This window comes from Mus musculus, chromosome X, assembly GCF_000001635.26.
Source record: "Mus musculus strain C57BL/6J chromosome X, GRCm38.p6 C57BL/6J".
In the NCBI taxonomy this organism is placed as follows: Eukaryota; Metazoa; Chordata; class Mammalia; order Rodentia; family Muridae; genus Mus; species Mus musculus.
In genome coordinates, this window is record NC_000086.7 from 162,806,566 (window position 1) to 162,829,791 (window position 23,226).

The 23,226-nt window shown below is 42.0% G+C and overlaps 1 protein-coding gene across 5 annotated transcripts in view; it reads right to left on the minus strand.

The window, feature by feature from the left end:
- Txlng (taxilin gamma) overlaps positions 1 to 22,889 on the minus strand; it is a 50,538-nt gene extending 27,649 nt beyond the window's left edge. For 2 of the 5 annotated variants that reach the window (NM_001290776.1, NM_001290777.1), the window contains exons 1-4: positions 22,674 to 22,889; positions 4,971 to 5,030; positions 4,727 to 4,823; positions 920 to 1,011 (exon numbers count right to left, since the gene is read on the minus strand). In NM_001290776.1, the coding sequence (NP_001277705.1) occupies positions 920 to 1,011; positions 4,727 to 4,823; positions 4,971 to 5,030; positions 22,674 to 22,775 (351 nt within the window). In that variant the 5' untranslated portion in view covers positions 22,776 to 22,889. Of the gene's footprint in view, positions 1 to 919; positions 1,012 to 4,726; positions 5,031 to 22,673 lie in introns of all 5 variants that reach the window. The other 3 variants (NM_178935.5, NM_001290778.1, XM_006528892.3) reach the window with 2 other exon arrangements.
- Between the last annotated feature and the right edge of the window lie 337 nt (positions 22,890 to 23,226).

The window sequence follows — 23,226 nt, forward strand, 5'->3', positions numbered from 1 at the left end:
GCATTGACTGCTCTTCCAGAGGTCCTTAGTTCAATTCCCAGCAACCACATGATGACTCACAACCATCTGTAATGGGATCTGGTGCACTCTTCTGGTGTGTGTCTAAAGACAGTTACTCATATAAATAAAAACAAATAAATCTTTAAAAAAAAAAAAAGGCCGGGCGTGGTGGCGCACGCCTTTAATCCCAGAACTGGGGAGGCAGAGGCAGGTGGATTTCTGAGTTCGAGGCCAGCCTGGTCTACAAAGTGAGTCCAGGACAGCCAGGACTACACAGAGAAACCCTGTCTCAAAAAACCAAAAAAGACTCAGGCAGAGCTGGGTAGTGGTGGCGCGTGTCTTTAATTCCAGCACTTGGGAGGCAGAGGCAGGCATTTCTGAGTTCTAGGACAGCCAGGGCTACACAGAGAAACCCTGTCTCAAAAAAAAAAAAAAAAAAAAAAAAAGACTCAGGCAGAAGCTGAAGACTGCATTGCATCCACAATAAAACCGGACCCTGTTTCAAATACAAAGGAAAGGAAACAGTCTATACCACAGCTTAGCACTGTGGTGTTCACTATGTGCTAGAAAAATCAGCTGAGTGTGCTGGCATATACTTTTGATCCCAGCACTGGAAAGGCAGAGAAAGAGGCAGGCTAACTTCTAGGAATTATTTACTTCTAACATGGTCTACATAGCAAGTTCTAGGCCTGCCTAGGCTACACAGCAAGAATTTGCCTCTAAAAACCAATCAACCACTCACGCAATGAATAAAATAAAATAATGAAAATCACAAAAGACTAAAAGATCAGATTCTCTTTTTTTGAATAAAGTATTTTACATTTTAAGCTACACCAAAATTGTATTTTAAAAAGCTTATCAAGCACACACAACATATTGTTATATTTTATGGCCCTCATGGTTGTGATTGAATACTCACGAGATCAGCATATTTCTTACAGAGAGCTGCCAGCTTCTCCTCTGGGGTTGAAAGGGTGTTTAGCGCTTGCATCAGTAATAAAACTTCTTTTCCTAATGATTAACAAGGTAAGAAATAAGTCCTGAATGATAAGATCAAATATGACCTGTGAAGTCTACCAATACTTCCCATGTTCTAATCTCATAACAAAGTAATTTCTACCTACAACAAGAAATATGGTATTTGTCAGTTCAATTTTGTAAGTATTTTGACCTGGGTGTGTTGTCTCAAACCACTAGCTGCAACATGCAAAAGGATCTTCAAGTTCAAGACCATCCTGTGCCACAGAGTAAGACCCTGTATCAGAAGACCATAGCCAAATCAAACAAACTATTTAATGATACGGCTAAGGGGAAGAACAATTGCTTACCATGTCCTGGGCTTGATTCTCAGGAAGGTGAGGAGCTACTTTTACTTTCTGGATTAACAGACCCTCCTCTGTTTCTCACCCATTCCCATCTTAGATTTCTACACTAACACTGCTAAGAATTCTTATGGAAGAAGTAAATATTCCCTTGTCTAACCATTAGATGTCTATGTTAAGTCAAATGGCAAATTAAAAAACGGCAAAGAGGGGCTGGTGAGATGGCTCAGCGGATGAGAGCACTGGCTGCTCTTCCGAAGGTCCTGAGTTCAAATCCCAGCAACCACATGGTGTCTCACAACCATCTATAATGAAATCTGAGACCCTCTTCTGGGGTGTCTGAAGACAGCTACAGTGTACTTACATATAATAAATAACTCCTTTAAAAAACGGCAAAGAATATTTTTTAAAGATTTATTTATTTATTTTATGTATATGAGTATCCTGTAGCTGTACAGATGGTTGTGAACCACCATGTGGTTGCTGGGATTTGAACTCAGGACCTTCGGAAGAGCAGCCAGTGCTCTCATCCGCTGAGCCATCTCATCTCACCAGCCCAGCAAAGAATATTTTTAAAAGCTTCAATCTGACCAAGTATAAATTTAGACAGACTTTCAGTTGGTTTCAGTTGGACATATGCTTTGCCTATCTCAAATGTACATACTCTCCTATGTGCAATTAAGGAACTTACTGTCTAGTAATTGACTCTGCTACTCCTGTGTTAGCCAATGCTATCAAAAGCAAAAGAAGAGCAAGACGACGGCTCCCTGTGGTGGGATGGAAGGAAGGCATAACAGTATTTTAAGGACTCTGACAGGGAAAATCAGGTAAGGACTGTACTTCAAAATAGGTCATTTTTTTTCTTTTTTCTTTTAATTTTTTGGAGATGGTTTCTCAGCAGCCCTGGCTGTCCTGGAACTCATTATGTAGTAGACCAGGTTGGCCATGAACTGACCTGCCTCTGCCTCCTGAGTGCTGATACTAAAGATGTGTGCCACTTTTCTAGTTACATAAGATTTTACTAGTATAGCCCAAAAGCCATTTGGCCTAAGACTAATAATTACACGGTGAGAATTTATAAACTCAAACACATATTGTTATATGTTTGTTTTCAGTGCTAGGACTTTTTTGTGTGAAACAGAGTTTGCACGCTACAATTCACTTTTAATTTATTTTTAATTTATTTGTTTTTAGAGAAACTCTGCCCAGGTTAGCTTTGAATTCCTAGACTCAAATAATCCTCCTGCCTCAGCCTGAGGAGTAGCTGGGATTATAAATATATACTATTTACCTGAATAAAATTCATTTTTAAAATACATAATTTTTGTCTAGAAAAAGGCTAAGAAAAGGAAAAATACACAATTTAGTATATTCACAAGGTTGTACAATCATGACAACTATTTAATTGAGAATTTTGGGTTTTTTGTTTGTTTGTTTTGGTTCGGAGCTGAGGACAAGCTGAGTGCCTTGTGTTTGCTAGGCAAGAGCTCTACCACTGAGCTAAATCCCCAACCCAGGAGTGGTTTTTTTGTTTGTTTGTTTGGTTGGTTGGTTTTTGGTTTTTTGTTTGTTTTTTCGAGACAGGGTTTCTCTGTGTAGCCCTGGCTGTCCTGGAACTCACTTTGTAGACCAGGCTGGCCTTAAACTCAGAAATCTGCCTGCCTCTGCTTTCTGAGTGCTGGGATTAAAGGCGTGCGCCACCACGCCCGGCTTGAGTGTTTTTAATTATCTCTAAATCAAACCAATTTGACTTGAGAGGTGAAGACAAAAGGTTCAGGTCAGAGTCATCTTTGGTTGCATATTGATTTCAAGGTCAGCCTGGGCTACATTGAAGACCTTGTCTCAAAAAAGAAAACCCCTTCCAAAAGAAAGGTAACTCTAGGCATATGTACAACCCCTATAGAGCAGGGTCTGTGGCAAACACCTTTAATCCTAGCTAAAAATCAAGGCCAGCTTACTTTACATATTGAATTTCCTGACAGCCAGGGCTGCATAGTGAGGCCATCTCACAACAAAAGCAAAGAAAAAAATACCCCTTACCAATCATAGATGGAAATTATGTGGTGGTAAACTTAACTGTAGCACTTAGACAGAGATAGGTGGTTATAAGTTTGAGGAAGCCTGGTCTACATAGCAAATTACAGGCCAGCCCGGTCTACATAGACCTTCAAAAATTAAAAAACAAAAAAAATCAAGGGCCAACCAATGAGACTAAAAGGAGATTTCAATCATGAGCTTCAGCATATCACCAGATATTGTCTAGCATTCCTGAGGCCACAGGTTCAATCCTTGGCATGGAGGTCAATGAAACAATACACAACAACACAGTTTAATGGTTTGCCAGGCATGCAGGCCTTGATGCACTTGGGAGCGAAGTCAAGAGGGTCAGGATTTATTAAAGGCTAGCCTCAGTGAAACAAGAAGCTTGAACTATTTGAGACCTTGTCTCAAAAAAGCAAAAAAGATTAAGCATATCACATTTTTTATCTAAATCACAAGCTATGTAGAAGAAAGCAAAAATACCTCTGAAACCTAAAAAAAAAAAAAAACCCACTTTCTGAAGTACAGTTAACATACTGTCTATAGAATTTTATGTCTAGGGCTGGTGAGATGGCTCAGTGGGTTAGAGCACCTGACTGCTCTTCTGAAGGTCCAGAGTTCAAATCCCAGCAACCACATGGTGGCTCACAACCATCCGTAACGAGATCTGACTCCCTCTTCTGGAGTGTCTGAAGACAGCTACAGTGTACTTACATATAATCAATAAATAAATTTAAAAAAAAAAAAAAAAAAAAAAGAATTTTATGTCTAGTCTTTTTTTGTTGTTATTTTATTTTTCAAGACAGGGTTTCTATGTGTAGCCCTGGCTGTCCTGGAACTCTTTAAACCAGGCTGGCCTCGGTCTCTTGAGTGCTTGAATGTCCAGTCTTAAACAGATTACATAGTTTTCATATACATTTTGATTAGCCTAGTAAAGATGCAAATAATGCCAGTCAAATGCTACTCCATCCTCAAATTTTATCAAGTTAATTCTTGATTATATAGAGAGCTAACTAAGCTTCCTTCTGTTCTTCCCACCTCCTGTACATAACTACAGCAAACAAATTGACTAACCTGAGGTAATAGGTATTTATTTTAGTGTGTGTGTGTGTGTGTGTGTGTGTGTGTGTGTGTGTGTGTGCGCGCGCGCGCGCGCGCCAGAGTACATGACAATTGTGGGTCCCCAGGGATCAGACTCAGGCTTAGCACCAAGTACCTTTACCCACTGAGCCACCTCACTGGTCCATAACAAGTGTTATAGTTAAGCATATCCAACCTAGCACTGTTCATGGTCACCTGTGTTGGACACAATGTGAATCAAATGAGCAATAGATGAAAACATGCAACTAATGAACAGTTATTACCTAAGGTCTTCTCTTTGTTCCTGCTGCACTCTGAATCTTGCTGGCCATCAGGAGGACCTGTTCGAGCTTCTCGTCCAGGAATTTCTTCTCTTTTCTCCTGTGTACAGAATACTGAGCTCACCAAATTTCTGTTCTTTGTAATAAAGTCACTGCCTTCATCCCCTTCCAGTGAATGTTTCTTAGTTGTGCCACCACAACTGGGGTCTTGATGTTGAAGAATATCATTTGCTTGAGAGTTACATACCATGTCTGCTTTTACTCCTAACCCACAAATTCTAGCTTCTTCCATTGTGCCAATTTCAAACTAGAGGGGAGAAAGATGGAAAGAGTTAAATTGAATGGAATCAATATTTATAACCAATGGCATGCCATAGCTTAACAGTTCTTTTACTTAGTGGTTTGTGTGTTCAATGTAAACAAGGGAGCTTTTAGGTTTCACTGGACATGATCTAAACTGTTGAACATAAAGCTATTAAAGTCAAACAGCTGGGGTATAGCTCTGAGGTAACAGTGCCTTGCTTCAAGAGCCCTTGGGTCTTATACATAGCACTGCCAAAAGATAGTTAAAATAAAGCCTGATTATATGCAACCAAAGGAGACAAAAATGCCAGTTAGTAATAAATCTAAACTTAGTTCCCTATACAAATTCAATATTTAAAAATAATTACTATCTTTTAAACAGTAAACTGTCCCAAGTTGATTAAATGTTAACTATCCTGTTGTTATCTTAAGGATGATAAGACAGTACAGCTAGCTAGCTAGGTGGCTATCCACCAAAAATGATCTCCCAAAGTATCTAGTGCAAGTAGTAGCACACTATATTTTCCAGCCCATTGACCCCCATGTTAGACCAGGCTACGAGTGTCACTTTAGGAACCAGATTGTTATTCTTAGAAGGACATGTAGTCTTTGTCCTCCATCTCTTCCCCATTCTGGTTAAATACAGAGGTCACCAGGTGCTGTAAGATGGCAGGGCCAGAGGACAAAAGCAGCCTGGCCCAAAATCCATGTACACACACAGGAATGGCACTCTACCTGCAAAGAAAACACATACTAGAATATTAGGTAGGTGAATAATAAACCTCTATCATGTTAAACCATAAGAATTGAGACTGGTATGTTAAACGGTTACATCAGTAATATGGAAGGCATCCATACCCCCCCAAAAAAAAAACCAAAAAAAAAAAAAAAAACCCTAGCCGGGCGTGGTGGCACATTCCTTCCTTTAATCTCAGCACTCGGGAGGCAGAGAGGCAGGCCGATTTCTCAGTTCGAGGCCAAAAAAAAAAAAAAAAAAACAACAAAAAAGTATACTGTATCTGTCTTCGAACACACCAGAAGAGGGCATCAGGTCCCATTACAGATGGTTGTGAGGCACCATGTAGTTGCTGGGATTTGAACTTAGGACCTTCGGAAGAACAATCAGAGCTCTTAACCACTGAACCATCTCTCTAACCCAATAAAATCTTCAAAAAGATAAATAAAACAAAATTAGTGGGAGTCAGACACTTAGAAAACTAAGGTAGAGGCGTCTGAGTCTGATGGCATCCTGAGCAAAGACAAGAACAGCAATTAACAAGAGCTGCTTCCTAACTCTTTCATTACACCAATTTTTTTTTTGAGTATGTGCATTGTGCAAGCGTGAGTGCATGTGTGTGTCTGAATAAGCATGCCACAATCCATGTGACAAGTTATTAGAGGACAACTTGTAGGAGTTGGTTCTCTCCTTCCACCTTGTGGGTCCCAAGCATTGAACCTGGGTTTTCAAGCTTGGTGGCAACTGCCTTAATCCCCTGTGCCACCTGTTATTTCTAGTTATAACAAACCAGGGCTGGAGAAACAGCTCAGCAGTTAAGAGTATACTACTGCTCTAAATGACCCAAGTTTGCTTCCTAAAAGCCATGTAATGTATGCAGCTCACACCTGCCTAGAACTCTAGCTTTAGAGGGATCACCTCTATCCTATAGAGGCAATACTCTTACATGCACCCACCTACACACACAGACACACACACACAACTTAAAATAAAAAGTATTTCAAGGGCTGGTGAGATGGCTCAGTGTGTAAGAGCACCGACTGCTCTTCGGTCTGGAGTTCAAATCCCAGCAACCACATGGTGGTTCACAACCATCGGTAACGAGATCGAGATCTGACTCTGTCTTGTGGAGTGTTTGAAGACAGCTACAGTGTACTTACATATAATAAATAAATAAGTCTTTAAAAAAAAGTTTTCAAACTGTAACATATCCAAACTGAAGAGCTAAAAATAATTGAAGGATCAGTGTACAAGGAAATGAAGACATTAAGGCCACTACTACTTATCTTATATGATCTAAGGTTGATATAAATCCATTACTATGCTTTTAGGGTGTTATCTTCCTCTTTTTAGGACACGGTCATTTGTAACCCAAACTAGCCTAGCATAGACTGTATCTCCAAAAAGGCCTTGAACTCCTGGTCTTCCAGATACTATGTCCCAAGTGTTGGAATTACAGGCTAGTGACACTACTTTCTGGAGAACAAATTGGCACTGCAATTCTTTGGCAATATGGATAGCTTCTAACCCACTTAATTCCACTGCTAGGATTTCACCCAAGTGTGTACATAGGTGCACTGAAAGGCCAAAAAAAAAAAAAATGTTTAAAGCAGCACTACTTGGAACGGTCCTAAAACTAAATCAACTCAACAGAAGAATTATCAGTTGCAATATGTTCAGAGCACTGAGCCATGAAAATGAACACAGTGCAAACACAGCAGCACGGCTTTCACAGACCTAACATCAAGAGGAAGGCTTCAAAAAATATTTACTGGCCGGGCAGTGGTGGCGCATGCCTTTAATCCCAGCACTCGGGAGGCAGAGGCAGGCGGATTTCTGAGTTTGAGGCCAGCCTGGTCTACAGAGTAATTTCCAGGACAGCCAGGGCTATATAGAGAAACCCTATCTCTAAAAACCTATATATATATACTGAAGAGAACAATTTATGTATAAAAAGAAGCTAGGTGAATAGATGGTACTAGAAATGATCCACTGGGGGGCTGATGAGATGGCTCAGAGGTTAAGAGCACTGATTGTTCTTCTAGAGGTCCTGAGTTCAATTCCCAGTAACCACATGGTGGCTCACAACCATCTGTAATGAGATCTGATGCCCTCTCTGGTGTGTCTGAAGACAGCTACAGTGTACTCATACACATCAAATAAATAAATAAATCTTTAAAAAAAAAAAAAGAAATGAGCCACTGGATGGGCTTCCTAGTGTTTGGTAATATTTCTTGACGTAGGTGAGATAACACACATGTTCACGTCCTAAAAACATTCATAATAATTGGTGTACTTTTCTCTTTTTTTTTTTTTTTTGCTTTTTTGTTTTTTCGAGACAGGGTTTCTCTGTGTAGCCCTGGCTGTCCTGGAACTCACTTTGTAGACCAGGCTGGCCTCGAACTCAGAAATTCGCCTGCCTCTGCCTCCCAAGTACTGGGATCAAAGGCGTGCACCACCACGGCCGGCCAGGCGTACTCTTAACTTCAAAGTTAGTTAAAAGCTGCACAGGGAAGCTGGTTGTGGTAGTACTCCCCTTTAACCCCAGCACTCTGGAGTCAGATGAGATCCTGCTTGGGGATGAGCAGGGAGTTTCACAATGGGGAGCTGGAGATAGGGCTTAGCAATTATATGCTGCTCTTTCGAATGACCTGAGTTCTGCCTCCAGAACCCATGTCAGATAGTTCACAACGATCTGCTACTGTACCTACAGGGGAGCTCTTACCCTCTTCTGGCTTCTGTGGGTATGTGCGTTCTCCTTCACTCTCTCTCTCTCTCTCTCTCTCTCTCACTCACACTCACACACACACACACACACACACACACACACACACACACACACACACACACACACATTAACAATTGTCTCGTTATATAGCCTGGCTATCCTGCAACTCACTACATAAACCAGGCTGACCTTGAACTCAAGAGATCTGCCTGCCCCTGCCACCTGAGTGCTGGGATTAAAGGCGTGTGTCACCATGCCGATCTTACTTAAGAGTTATAAGGAACAAAATAAATCTTTTTCCCTAAGGAAATTAAAAATAAGTTCCTATGAAAAGCAGTTATAGTGCTGAAGGAAGCAGGTACCTGAGTATAAGAGTCAGCCATGGTGGGCACCATGGCTGAGACTTAGCACTAGACCTAGGTTCCATGGTATGGTAGTTTGAATAGGTATGGCCCCTATAGAAACATCTGTTTGAATGCTTAGCCATAGGGAGTGGCACTATTAGGAGGTATAGCCTGGTTGGAGTAGGCTTTGAGCTATCCTATTCTCTCAGCTTTCTCTAACACCATACCTGCCTGCATGCTGCCATGCTTCCAGCCTCAATAATAGATAAAATAGACTAAACTTCTAACCCTGTCAGCCAGCCCCAATTAAATGTTTGTCACTTTATAAGAGTTGCCTTAGTCATGGTATCTCTGCATAGCAACGAAACCCTAAGACAATGGAACTTCAAGAAATCTGGCCCAAGAAAGTAAGCCTACTGCAGGAGAGCCAAATATGAAGTATGGAGAGGTGGCGTGTATGCTGCTGCTTATTGAAGGAGATGTGGAATGAACAGTGGAACAAGCTGAGCTGGCAGAGTCCCACTGACAAGTTGGGTGAGAATATCAGACCAGATGGTTGTGAGCTGCCATGTCGGTTCTGGGAACCAAACCTAGTCCTCTGCAACAGCAGATTCTCCTAATGCGGTCTTTGACTCTGCCTGACCCTAATGAGATAGATGCCTTGCCTTCCCATTACTGGATTCCTCCCTCTGATCTTGACTCCATCTGAAGCTAGCTCCAAAGCTGGCCTAGAGTCAGAGGCTTGCTCTGAGGAGCCTCTTTCTTTTTGCCATGTCTTCTATCCCTTCCCAGCAATTCCAACTGAGTAGAGGCTTGAGCATCTCTGGGAACAGCATATAGGAAAATATAAGCACAATTCAAAGTATCTTTTTAAGCATGCTGCGGTGTTGTTATTCTTTTTCAATCTGTAGCAGGTGGGTGAGATGGACTTTTGTCACTTAAAGAAACACTGAGTTCGGTTGGGCAGTGGTGGCGCATGCCTATAATCCCAGCACTTGGGAGGCAGAGGCAGGTGGATTTCTGAGTTTGAGGCCAGCCTGGTCTAGAGAGTGAGTTCCAGGACAGCCAGGGTTACACAGAGAAACCCTGTCTCAAAAAACCAAAAAGAAAAAAAAAAAAGAAAAGAAAAGAAACATTGAACCCAGTGTGGTAGCACAAATGTATGATCCCAGTCTTAGAAAAATGGAAGTAGGGGCTGGTGAGATGGCTCAGTGGGTTAGAGCTCCCGACTGCTCTTCCGAAGGTCCAGAGTTCAAATCCCAGCAACCACATGGTGGCTCACAACCATCCGTAACAAGATCTGACCCCCTCTTCTGGAGTGTCTGAAGACAGCTATAGTGTACTTATAATAAATAAATAAATAAATAAATAAATAAATAAATAAATAAATAAAACAAAAAACAAACAAATAAAAAAAAAGAAAAAAGGAAGTAGAAGGCCACCCTGAACTTTGAGAGACGCTTCCTCAAAGACCAAAAGCAAGCAGCAGCAACAACAAACCCCTGTACTTTTTAGCTATCAGTCTTCTATCTTCCCCCACTAACCCCAGGCCTAGGTAACCAATCCTCTTTCCTATATACTTTCTATGCATTTGTCTATTCTGGACATTTTCTATAAGTAGTCTAAGTCTGCGGCCTTTCTGACCTCTTTCATTTAACATGTATGTATTCCACTCTGCAGCAACTACTAGTACTTCACTTATGTGGACTGAGCACAACTACTTCACTGCAGACGCACAAAACATTTTTTATTTATCCACTGCCAATTAATGGGCATTTAAATATTTCCAATTTTTGTCTATGACTAATTTTGCTATGAGATGTCTATTTTCGTGGACATGCATTTACATCTCCTGAGAATATATAACAGAAAGGCTGTGAGGGCCATAGCCATTCCACTTAACCACTGAGGAGTTAATGAACTGGTTCCCAAGCCCACTGTAAAATTTCAATTTGCCAGCCATGTGTAAGTGTTCTCATTCCTCTACAGCTTTGCCTTACTATCTGTCTTTTTGACCCGGCACATCAAGAGTGCTATGATAGTAATCAACTGTAATTTGGGTTTGCATTCTCTGAGGACTAAGAATGTTTTGTATCTACTACTTATTAAAGCATTTGTACGCCTTCTTTAGAAAAAAGTTTATTCAGATCCCTTACCCATTTGTAATCTAGTTACCTTTTACTTTATTATACTTTATATAGATATAAGTCCCTTATCAGATATATGATTGCCAAATATTTTCACCCATTTCTGATTTTTTTAAAGATTTATTTATTTATTATATGTGTGTACACTGTAGCTGTCTTCAGACACTCCAGAAGAGGACATCAGATTTTTGTTACGGATGGTTGTAAGCCATCATGTGGTTGCTGGGACTTGAACTCAGGACCTTTGGAAGCGCAGTCAGTGCTCTTAACCGCTGAACCATCTCACCAGCACCCATTTCTGATTTTTTTAATTGCCATAATTTGAACAAAGGGCACAATCTTGACTATTTCTTTTTTTTGTTTTGTTTTTGAGACAGGGTTTCTCTGTACAGCCCTGGCTGTCCTGGAACTCACTTTGTAGACCAGGCTGGCCTCGAACTCAGAAATCCGCCTGCCTCTGCCTCCCAAGTGCTGGGATTAAAGGTGTGTGCCACCATGTCTGGCCAATCTTGGCTATTTCAAAATGCCAAAGGAGAATGAATTAAAAGTTATTCAATCAGCAAGTAAAAGGAATCAATCACAAGCCTGGTGACACAAGTTCAATCTCCAGGTCCCAGAGAAGGAAAGGGCTGAGTCCTGAACGTTGTCCTCTGACCTCCACACATGTTCCATGCCCATATAGAGAAACACTAAATAAATATATCTAATCAATTTTATCAGGTATAGTGGTACATGTCTGTAATACAAGCACTCAGAAGGCAGAGGCAGAACTGCTACAAATTCTAGACCAATTTGGTCTACAAAGCAAGGTCCAGGTGAGTTTGGTCTACAGAGCAGGCCCTGTCTCAAAACCTTGAAAATTAAAGCAGTGATGGTGGCACATGCCTTTAATCAGGGTGGAAGGCAAAGGATCTTTGGGAGTTCCAGCAGGGTCAGTTGACAGAGTGAATTCCAAGACAGCTAAGGGCTATAAAAAAACCAGAAAAGAAAAAAGAAACCAAGCCAGGTGTGGTGGTGCACGCCTTTAATCCCAGCACTCGGGAGGCAGAGGCAGGCGGATTTCTGAGTTTGAGGCCAGCCTGGTCTAGAGAGTGAGTTCCAGGACAGCCACGGCTATACAGAGAAATCCTGTCTCGGAAAACCAAAAAAAAAAAAAAAAAAAGAAAGAAACCTGAAAACTAACTGAATACACAAATAAATTTAAGTTACACTTGAAGGAAGATGGCTTAGTGGGTAAAGTCCTTGCTGAAATTATGAGAACCTGAGCTAGGAATCCAGCAACCACATAAGAAAGATAGGCACGGACTTACACCAGGAAGCTTAGAGCTGTGAGAGTAGGGACAGAAGAATCACTGGTGTGTAACTCCAGGTTGAGTGAGAGACCCCATCTCAGATGAATAAGTGGAAGATGCTATAACAGATCATCTCACAGCCTCTGACCTCTACATACACACACACGGGGGGAGGGGAAGACACACAGAGAGAGAGAGAGAGAGAGAGAGAGAGAGAGAGAGAGAGAGAGAGAGAGAGAGAGAGAGAGAAAGAGAGAGAGAAAGAGAGAGAGAGAGAGAGAGAGAGAGAGAGAGAGAACTGGCCACAGCTTGCCTGTAATTTCAGCACTGGAGAGGCAGAGATAGAAGGATCCGAGGAATGATTGAGGAAGATATCCAATATTGGCCCCTGCCTCAGCACATGCTTGCACATAAAAATACACACACACATATATATGTGTGTATGTAGATATATATATACCCACATACAGCTATTATTTTTCAGACTAATAGTGTGTGTGTATATAAAACTTATATTACTATATATAGAAAAGGTAATTTAAAAGATTTAGCTGAGTATGGTATCACATGCCTATAATCCCAGCACTCAAGAGGAAGAGTCAAGTGGATCTATGTGAGTTCAAGGCCAGCCTGCCTGATCTACAAAGCCAGTCCAGGACAGCCAGGGCTACACAAGAAACCCTGTCTTGAGAAAACCTTCTTAAAAAATAGTAGTACTTAAGAAAAGCGGTAAATGGTGCCACACACTAGTAATCTCAGCACTCAGGAGACAAGAGGCAGGCAGACCTCTTAGGAGTTTAAGGCCAGCATGGTCTCCATAGCAAGTCCCGGGCTAGACAAGCCTACATGAGACCTGTCTCAAAAAAATAAAAATAAAAAGCCTCAAAAAGGGCCAAACAAACCCAAGGAGGATAGCTCAGAAGGTAAAAAGTGCTTGGTGCATAAGCCTCACAATCTGAGTTTAATGTCACCAAAGCACAAGGAGAGAATCAACTCCACAACACTCTCTTCTGACCTCTACATCCACATGACACATCCACATACATACACAAACACAATAAAAATAAACTTTAAAATGCTATAAACAATCACCTAACCAAAATGGCCAGTGGCACTCAGCAAAAGGATGTCCTACAGAGCACCATCACATCTTGTTTCACTTCTAATTTCATGCTGTCATTACCTATGTACTTAATACTTCCAATTATTGTTTCAATTTTTTTCTTTTTATTATTTTTTCTTTTTTTGGTTTTTCTGAGACAGGGTTTCTCTGTATAGTCCTGGAACTCACTCTGCAGACCAGACTGGCTTCGAACTCAGTTTTATTGAGACAGGGTTCTCTATGTGTCTTGAAACTTACTCTGTAGACTAGGTTGGTATCAAACTCAGAGATCTACCTGCCTCTGCCACCTGAGTGCTGGGTTTAATGAGGTAGGCTACCACTGTCTGGTGATTTTTCAATCTTTGTAGCTACTTCTACCTCGAATTCCTGTCATGTATCAAAAACATGCCACTATTATTTTTTTATCTTTAAACAAGGCAGGATTACCTCTCCCCTGTCTCCTAGTAACTAATTTTGATGCAGTAGTATTGTGGGTTTTTTTTCTAATTGCTAATGAAAGACTTTCTGGTTTTGAATAAGCCTAGTTCCACCAAGGTTGAAATCAACAAATGTTACTAAACTAGCAAGTGCATTTTCTAACTTACCAATGTTCTTCAACTTCTATACTGGATCATTAAGGAGGAAACAAATTTTTATGCCAACATGTGAATGATTTTCTAGTCCTTATTTTTCAAGAGTATTCTATATCATGCAGTCAATGAATTTTCTTACTTCAGAGGCTGGGGTTGTAGGAAGTCCTGGGTTAGGTTCCCGGGACAGTTTTAAACCTGGCTCGAAGGTGCAATGCATGCCTGCCACTTAACACTTTTGTTGGAGGCAGGAAGATCAGAAGTTCAAGGTTAACTTGGATATATTAGACCTCAACTTTAAAACAAAAAAGAAACTTGCTTTCTTCCTGTCTCCTAGGCATTCTAGGTTTGTTTCGTTCACACTGTCTATTCTATGAACAGTAGCTATAGCAGCTAACATAGTGAATAGGACCACCAGGGACCATGGTAAGCACCTCCTATTATTAACTAACTTCATCTAGACAAGGTCATGAAGAAAGTTTTATCACTTTCTTGTACAGATAAACAAACTGTAGCCTAGCAAAGTATATGGTCAAAGGTCACTGTATATTGCAGGTCAAAGATTTGAACCCTAGCAAAAAAAAAAAAATTTTTTTTGAGACAAGGTTTTCTCAGTTCATGCTGGTAACCTCAACAATTGACTGCTTTATAATTATCCTCTATCCACTTCTATACAAACATCTTTGTACTGTATCCTAACTGTCTTAGTAATAAGGAGAAACTTGACATATCTGTAATCTCAGCACGTAGAAGGCACACAAAGAAACCTTGACTCAAAACAAACAACAAAAATAAAAAATAATGGAAAAGGCTGGGTGCTTGGTGCACGCCTTTAATCCCAGCACTTGGGAGTTCGAGGCCAGCCTGGTCTACAGAGTGAGTTCCAGGATAGCCAGGGCTACACAGAGAAACCCTGTCTCGAAAAATCAAAAACCATTAATAATGGAAAGAAATGATCTGAAACTACTACTTAAAAGACGGGCATGGTACAGCTTGGTGGTAGAGCACTTGGTTTACCATGTCCAAGGCCCTGGGTTCAAAGTTCAAATCTTTTTTTTTTTTTTTTGTGGGGGTTGAGACAGGGTTTCTCTGTATAGCCCTGGCTGTCCTGGCACTCACTTTGTAGACCAGGCTGGCCTCCAACTCAGAAATCTGCCTGCCTCTGCCTCTCCGAGTGCTGAGATTAAAGGCGTGCGCCACCATCCCTTTAATCCCAGTTTGAAGAATTATCAAATGTTACCTGATGTCAACTTCTAGACACAAAATAAATTTTAAAAAATTATTCATGTCTCAAAATATAAAACGACATGTGATATTGAATTTATATTTCACTCATGAGATGCTTATCTGAGAGTTCCTAATTATATTGCACAATATTCACAATATTCAGTATAAACCACACAAACATTAAAAATGGTGTCACTGGGCCCCCAATGGAGGAGCTAGAGAAAGTACCCAAGGAGCTAAAGGGATATGTAACCCTACAGGTGGAACAACATTCTGAACTAACCAGTACCCTGGAGCTCGTGTCTCTAGCTGCATATGTATCAAAAGATGGCCTAGTCGGCCATCACTGGAAAGAGAGGCCCATTGGACTTGCAAACTTTATATGCCCCAGTACAGGGGAAAGCCAGGGCCAAAAAGTGGGAGTGGGTGGGTAGGGGAGTGGGGGGGAGGGTATGAGGGACTTTGGGGATAGCATTAGAAATGTAAATGAGGAAAATACCTAATTTAAAAAAAAAGAAAGAAAAAGAAATTAAAGGGGCTGGTGAGATGGCTCAGTGGGTAAGAGCACCCGACAGCTCTTCCGAAGGTCCGGAGTTCAAATCCCAGCAACCACATGGTGGCTCACAACCATCTGTAACAAGTTCTGACGCCCTCTTCTGGAGTGTCTAAAGACAGCTACAGTGTACTTACATATAATAAATAAATAAATCGTTAAAAAAAAGAAATTAAAAATAATTGAATTAGCAGAAATAAAAATATTGACATATTTTTAAAAAATGGTGTCACTTTAAATTTGTAAAGAAAACAAATAATTTACACCATATCCTAAACCATATTGGGAGGGGATGGAGGGAGGGAGACAAAGTGGTGTTCATGCACCAGTGGGTGAAGCAAAACTGAACCATGAAGAGTGAAAACCAAGAGAAGAGAAGAGAAGAGAAGAGAAGAGAAGAGAAGAGAAGAGAAGAGAAGAGAAGAGAAGAGAAGAGAAGAGAAGAGAAGAGAAGAGTGAAAACCACAACCCCAGGGAGGAGGAGGGGTATATAACCAAGTCACTAAATAGTAACTGAAAAACTTGGACTAACCCAAAAGCCACAGGAAGCCCTTGTTTTCAAGGGGTTGTGAATAGGTATATCACCACTAAAGAACTAAAAATGCCCAACAGAGAAAAAACATTTCAACTTTGCTCATAATAAAAGAAACATGAATAAAAATGTCAATGGGGGAAGGTAGAGAGATGGCACAATGGTTAAGAGCACTGACTGCTCTTCCAAAGGTCCTGAGTTCAATTCCCAGCAACCACATGGCTCACAACCATCTGTAATGGGATCCAATGCCCTCTTCTGGTGTGTCTGAAGACAGCTATTGTGTACTAATATAAATAATAAATAATATTTTTTAAACTGGGCATCCAAGCTGGGCGTGGTGGCGCACGCCTTTGATCCCAGCACTCGGGAGGCAGAGGCAGGCAGATTTCTGAGTTCGAGGCCAGCCTGGTCTACAAATTGAGTTCCAGGACAGCCAGGGCTATACAGAGAAACCGTGTCTGGAAAAACAAAACAAAAAGTTATTGTATAGCATACCTTTAATACCAGAACTGGAGGGGGAGTGGGGGAAATTGGAGAAGGTCGGAGGCAGTAGGTGATTGAGAATTTCAAGAAACATTTGTTGCCATAGGCTATATCTAATAATATTTACCATATTATAAATTATACCAGAAAAATTTAAATTAAATCTAATTCACTCAAAAAGAAAATGGATTTTGGGGCTGTTGAGATGGCTCAGTGGCTAAGAGCACCCGACTGCTCTTCCAAAGGTCCGGAGTTCAAATCCCAGCAAGCACATGGTGGCTCACAATCATCTGTAACGAGATCTGACTCCCTCTTCTAGAGTGTCTGAAAACAGCTACAGTGTACTTACATATAATAAATAAATAAAATTTTTAAAAAAAAGATTTAAAAAAAAAAAGAAAATGGATTTTGTGACAACTGCCACAAAACTTTGGTAGCTTAAATTATTTATGATCTCAATTTCTTTAGTTTGGCAATTTGGGTGTGGCCTGACTGGGTCCTTGACAGGGTTCCATAGGCTGAAATTATCTGAAGTCTTGGCTGGGAAGGAGTCATTTCCTAGCTTACTCTTATGATTGTTGCCAGGGTTCAATTCCATATGGGCTGTTGGACTGAGGCCTCAGTTCCTCATGAGCAGTTGGCCAAGACCTTCCTTGGTTGCCTGCCATTTAGGTCTTTCCATCAACCTCTTAAAAACATGATAGCCAGCTTCTTCAGCATGAGCCAAGGAGTGCCAACCTGAGAGAGAAGGCAGTCTTGTAATCTAGAAGTTACACTCCTTCAGTTTCCCACTCTGCCCTGCTTTTTTTTTTTTTCTTTTTTTTTTTTGGTTTTCGAGACAGGGTTTCTCTGTATCGCCCTGGCTGTCCTGGAACTCACTCTGTAGACCAGGCTGGCCTTGGAACTCAGAAATTCACCTGCCTCTGCCTCCGAGTGCTGGGATTTAAAGACGTGCACCACCACACCTAGCTTCACTCTGCCCCTTCTTGACAAGAGTCCTGCAGTCTTATAAAGGTTGGTCTCAATTTGTGAAATTGCTGAGCTCAAATGATCTTCCTTTAAAACAAAAAGCAACCACCAGGCAGTGGTGGCGCACGCCTTTAATCCCAGCACTTGGGAGGCAGAGGCAGGTGATCTCTGAGTTCGAGGCCAGCCTGGTCTACAAAGTGAGTTCCAGGACAGCCAGGGCTATACATAGAAACCCTGTGTTGAAAAAAAAAATTTAAATGAAACCTCAGCAATCCTTAAAATAATGTAACTAGCTCACTTTACTTAATACTATCTATGCCAGAAAAGTGGAATTTCATCAACTTGGCAAATAGAAAAAAAATAACAAAAATGATTCCTTCCTCTTGCCTAGCCCTGACTGCTTTATTATAGATTCTGGGAATGGAAGAACATACAAAGCCTGGAAGACAGATTACAAAATTAATAGCACCCATAAGAGCAAGAGAATCTGATCTACCATATGTTATCCCTTCCAAAGTAGATAAAATTTTATATACCCCACACTATGCAAAAGGTCACATCAACCAACTCATTCCTCACAATAATGCTAATATGGTGTAAAAAAACCAGCAACCCCACTTGCCCAACAATCCAATTGAGGCTTGTACCCTGAGAAATATGCCCAAGGTTACAGAGCTATTATGTGGCAGAGAGCCAAGAGTCTTGACTCTAAAACCCATACTATTTACCCACTGCTACACTACTTATTACCATAAGATAGATGAAAGGGCACTGGGTTCCAGACTTAGCTTCATCCCTTGGGCAAATCACCTGACCTTACATAGCAGTGTGTCATCAGTAAATGAGGGCAATGTCAGCTGCCCAACCTTCTCTACAGCATCTGAGTGATGCTAAAAGAATGAATGCATTTGCAAATATGCTATAAAAATGATAGGACACTATATAAAAGCTTTTGTTAAGGTGAATCCAAGTATCAAAATGGTTTGTAGACCTAAAATCAAATTTAGTAATCGTTACATATGTTTCAAGACTTTTATTTTTAATTATCTGTATGTGTGAGGGTATGTGCAGATACCCATAGAGGCCAGAGGCATTAAGAGTTCCCTGAAGCTGAAGTTGTCGGCCAGGTGATATGGGTGCTAGGAATTGAACTCTGGTCCTCTAAAAGAGCTTAATGGCTGAGACATCTTTCCAAGGTCTGTCCAAATAGTTTTATTCAATGATGATAAATCATCTTTTAACATTCCCACTGGGTAGTGGTGGCCCAGGCCTTTAATCCCAGCACTTGGGAGGCAAGAGGCAGGCCTCTAAGTTCAAGGCCAGCCTGGTCTCCAGAATGAGTTCCAGGACAGCCAGAGCTACACAGAGAAACCCTGTCTGGAAAAACCAAAACACTCCCAAGCAGAACTTTAGTTAAAAACAAAAACAGAGACATTTAAGACTAAACTAGGGAGACAGTTAAATGACCAATTTGGCAGACACTCTGGACTACATAGTGAAACTGTCTGCTAATAAACACATACATACAGTGGCAACTTGACATGATATGATGGCACATGCCTGTAATCCCTGCATTCAGAAGGCTAAGGTGGAAGAATGAGAATTTTGAGCCCAGCCTGGACTACATGGTGAAATACGATCTCAAAAAACAACATACCACAGGCTGGCAAAAATAGCTCAGAGGGTAAAGGCACTCGCTGCCAACCTGAGTTTGATCTATAGGGACACATATGGTAAATGTTGTTTTCTGACCACCATACACATGTCATGACTGGCACAGACACAGACAGACAGATACAGATACACACACACACACACACACACAAATATCAGCGAAGTAAGAAAAAAAAATCAGTTGGTGCCAGCAATGGGAAGGATGACTAGTTGGAGCATAGGCTACCCTAGACACATGTTATATACTTGCCAAAATTCATACATTATATAACAAACCCTGTAAGCCATGGGTTTAGTCAGTAATAATGTATCTGTCCTGTCTAAACAACTATAACAAATTGTAACACATTACTGCAACATGTAAATAAGGGGAAGGGGTATTTGTAAACAGGAAGAGGAGAACTCTGTACTTTATGCTTATAACTAGTTTGGTTGGTTGGTTGGTTTAGTTTTTCAAGACAGAGTTTTTCTTGTGTAGCAGCCCTGGCTATCCTAGAACTCACTTTGTAGACTAGGCAGGCCTTGAACTCAGAGATCTGCCTGCCTTCTTGAAGTTAGGCTAGTATAATTGAAAAAGAAAGTTTAAAACTTTACTTAACTTTAACAAATTGAAGCTGGGCCTAATGGTACAAACCTGTAATCCCCACCACCCAATCCCTAGTATTAAAAAATAGGCAAATTAGATCGCTACATGTGGTTAGTGCCTATAATACCAGCAGTTTTAAGGCAATTTCTCAAATGACACCTAAAAATATACTGCAATATTACCTTTAGAAGAGAAAAGTCACCTCAAGAGCCTGTTCAAGTGAATATAGTTATGAAACCATGCTATAATTAACTGAGGAGGTCAAGAGTGACTAGGCACTTAAGCCCAGGAGTTCAAGGCCAGCCAGATGAACAAAGCAAGATTCTTTCTCTTTTTAAAAAAGTGGGTGTAGTATTTTTACTTGCATAGCACTTGGGAGGCCAGACCAAACTCTGCCTCAGAAAAATAAAAATGACCAGGCAGATGATTTGAACCAGGGACCAAGAGAGCCCATCTCCACATTTCTTCACTTCAAGTCCTATGATATAAATAATAACAAGAAATCACGTTTCTCAATTCCTCCAATACTCTAAAAACAACTGAAATTGTTTAACATCATTTCTGCTTCCTGAAAAACAAAAATATAGAGGTTAAGTTAGAAAAAGGAGCATTTTCTTAGGTTCCTCACCTAGAATCAATAAACTGAAGATCATGAATGAGCAACTAAAAATTAATGTTTACTGACACAAGATGTTCACCCAATTTTGAACTGATGATTCAAAATGTAATGTTAGCTTCTATTCCATTTTATAGTAAGATAGAAACCAAGAGTCCCAAAAGAGCATGAGCAAAGAAATACAAAGGTAGTAAAAATAAAAGACATACAAGACTATTCATATACAGCCATTAACCAAAGCTCTGAACTCTGAGAGTCTTAGCCTCATAGGTTAAAATACTAGTTAATTAAACCTTACTTCCTAATTCAGTGACTTTCTGTCCTTATTCCAGTGGCATAAAAGGGAACTTATGTCCTCAATTGCAGTGGCTTTTTATCATCAGAGGTTTCCCCTGGGGAACCTATGAAATCAAACACTGAGTTTGGCTCCCCACCCTCAGGGAATAAATGTCCAAAGTGACAGTGCTGAATCCCTAAAGAACTGTTGGGCCACAACTTTTCCAGTGTCCCAAGCAGTAGGTCCCTCTTTTATGAGACAGAATAGAACATGAAAATACCGGACCTTAGAAATAAAGCACCCCAGGCCAGAGTGGTGGCTCACTGCTGTAATCTCAGCACTCAGGAAACAAAGGCAAGAGGAAAATGGTACTTTCAAGACAAGCCTGGGCTACATAGTCAAATGAGGCCAGCCTGCTACAGGGTAACCGATTTCACAAAAAAAAAAAAAAAAAAGTGAGGGAAAAAAGGAACAGGCCCCAAAAAGCCAATTCTTGACACTGCTCAAATGTAAACCAGACCTTTGTTCTCCCTTTTGAAGTTCATGAATCGCATTAGAAAAATATTATTTCGTAACTTCATACAGGAGTGGCTTTTAAGATTAGTCAAATACATAATTAAGTAATATTAAATAGCTCTCAGTGGTCAAGCAGGGTGTCCAACAAGTCAAGCGGTTTCAGTATGTTCTCCTGCAAGGCAAAGGGATGGAATTTACACTTTTTCAATACCATACACCCCAGTTCTTGGTTCCTGGGCCTGAAAGCCCTGTACCCTACTCGTTGTGCAATCATTGTCAAAACTCCACCCACTGAGCTCCAGAACAAGTGGATTTCTCCCATTCTGAAAGAGATCTCGATTTTCTTGTATCCAGGGAGACACTGAAAACTCCTTGACGTGAGTCAAGTAAGGCAAGGGGAAACAAACAGTCCAGCTCTTCTCCTAGATTAAGAAAGACCAAAACCGAAGCCCAGGAGGAAACTCAAGTTTCCACTTATCAAATTAAAAAGAAAGAAAAGAAACAGAGGGTAGTGGCAGGAAGCCGGAGACAGCTATCAGAAGATGATGCTGGTTCCCCAGCATCACCACCTCATCCCCAGCCTCACACTCAAGGCAGGTCCATGATGCCCAGAGACCAAGCCCCGTTGTGGATCCCGGGAGCCCCGCGGCGTCCCCCGCGTAGCCACCCGCGCAGTGTCGCGGGGGACCGCGGGGGGGCAAGGGGAAGGGGGGAAGGGGCGAAAGGCAGCCCCGGCTTCTGCGCTGTTATCTTACTGCGCAACAGCCTCAGCTCTGAGGCCGGGGAGCACCCCGCAGCGCGCGCCCTACGCACCTGCCCAACACGGAGAGGGCTACCCCGTACCCCGATAAGCCCCCACCCCCACCCCGTCACCTCCTTGGGCAGCGGAGTCCCAGTGCCCGGTGACCACACAGGCTGAAGACTCAACACCCGGGGCAGCACCCGCCGCACGTGGCTGTCACACCTGGAGCGCCCCTGCCTAGCACCCCTTCACCCTCTCAGACCGGGGTCCACCATGTCCTCCCTCAGCCCCCTACTAGGCGTAGTGTCCCCAAGTCCCAACCACCGTCCCTTCTCACCAGATCCATTTCAGTCACAACCACCCCGCACCTGCTCCCCAACTATCGTCACTCTTCTGAAGGAAAAGGGGGAACGGGCCGGATGTTCGTCCCGTAGCTAAAGGTAAAGGGGTAAGTGAAGAGGTGAACCCCAAAAAGGGTAACCCAATCATCCCCGCGACCCAACCACAACGAAGGCGTCCCCTCCACTGACCTTCTGCGGGGGGCTACGTCGCCGTCCGCCCCGTCCGCCCTCACTAGCCTCCTCAGTACCGCCGCCTCTTCCTCGCGTTACCTCCTCAAGCCGAGTCGCCATGAGGTGACGGCAGCAGCCAAACAAGCGGCTGGACCAGGGGCACGGAACCTCTCAGGGGCTTCAGCCCCGCCCCCTTTACACCCCAACCAATCGTAGCGTGAGAGTCTTCTCACGTGACCGGAGGAGGTTGGCTCCTGAGGAAAGGCAGTTTGTTGGGGGTGGGGAGCGTAAAATTTTGGGCTGGGCTTCTGTTAGGGCCGAAGGGCAGACAGAGGCCGCTGGAGTCTGCGCGGACCGGGAAAGGGAGTAGACTACGAGTCCCAGAAGAATGTGCGGCCCCGGCGTCCAGCCATGAATCCGGATAGGAGCGTCCTGGGGGAAGAGTACCCGCTGTGCTGAGTGTGCAGCCTTCTGGGGCTTGTAGTCTCTGAGCGGCAATGTCGCGGTACCGGAAAGTAGTCGTTATTAACCTACAAGAAAAGTTTTAAAATCTTCCAGAGTTTGAGAAGGA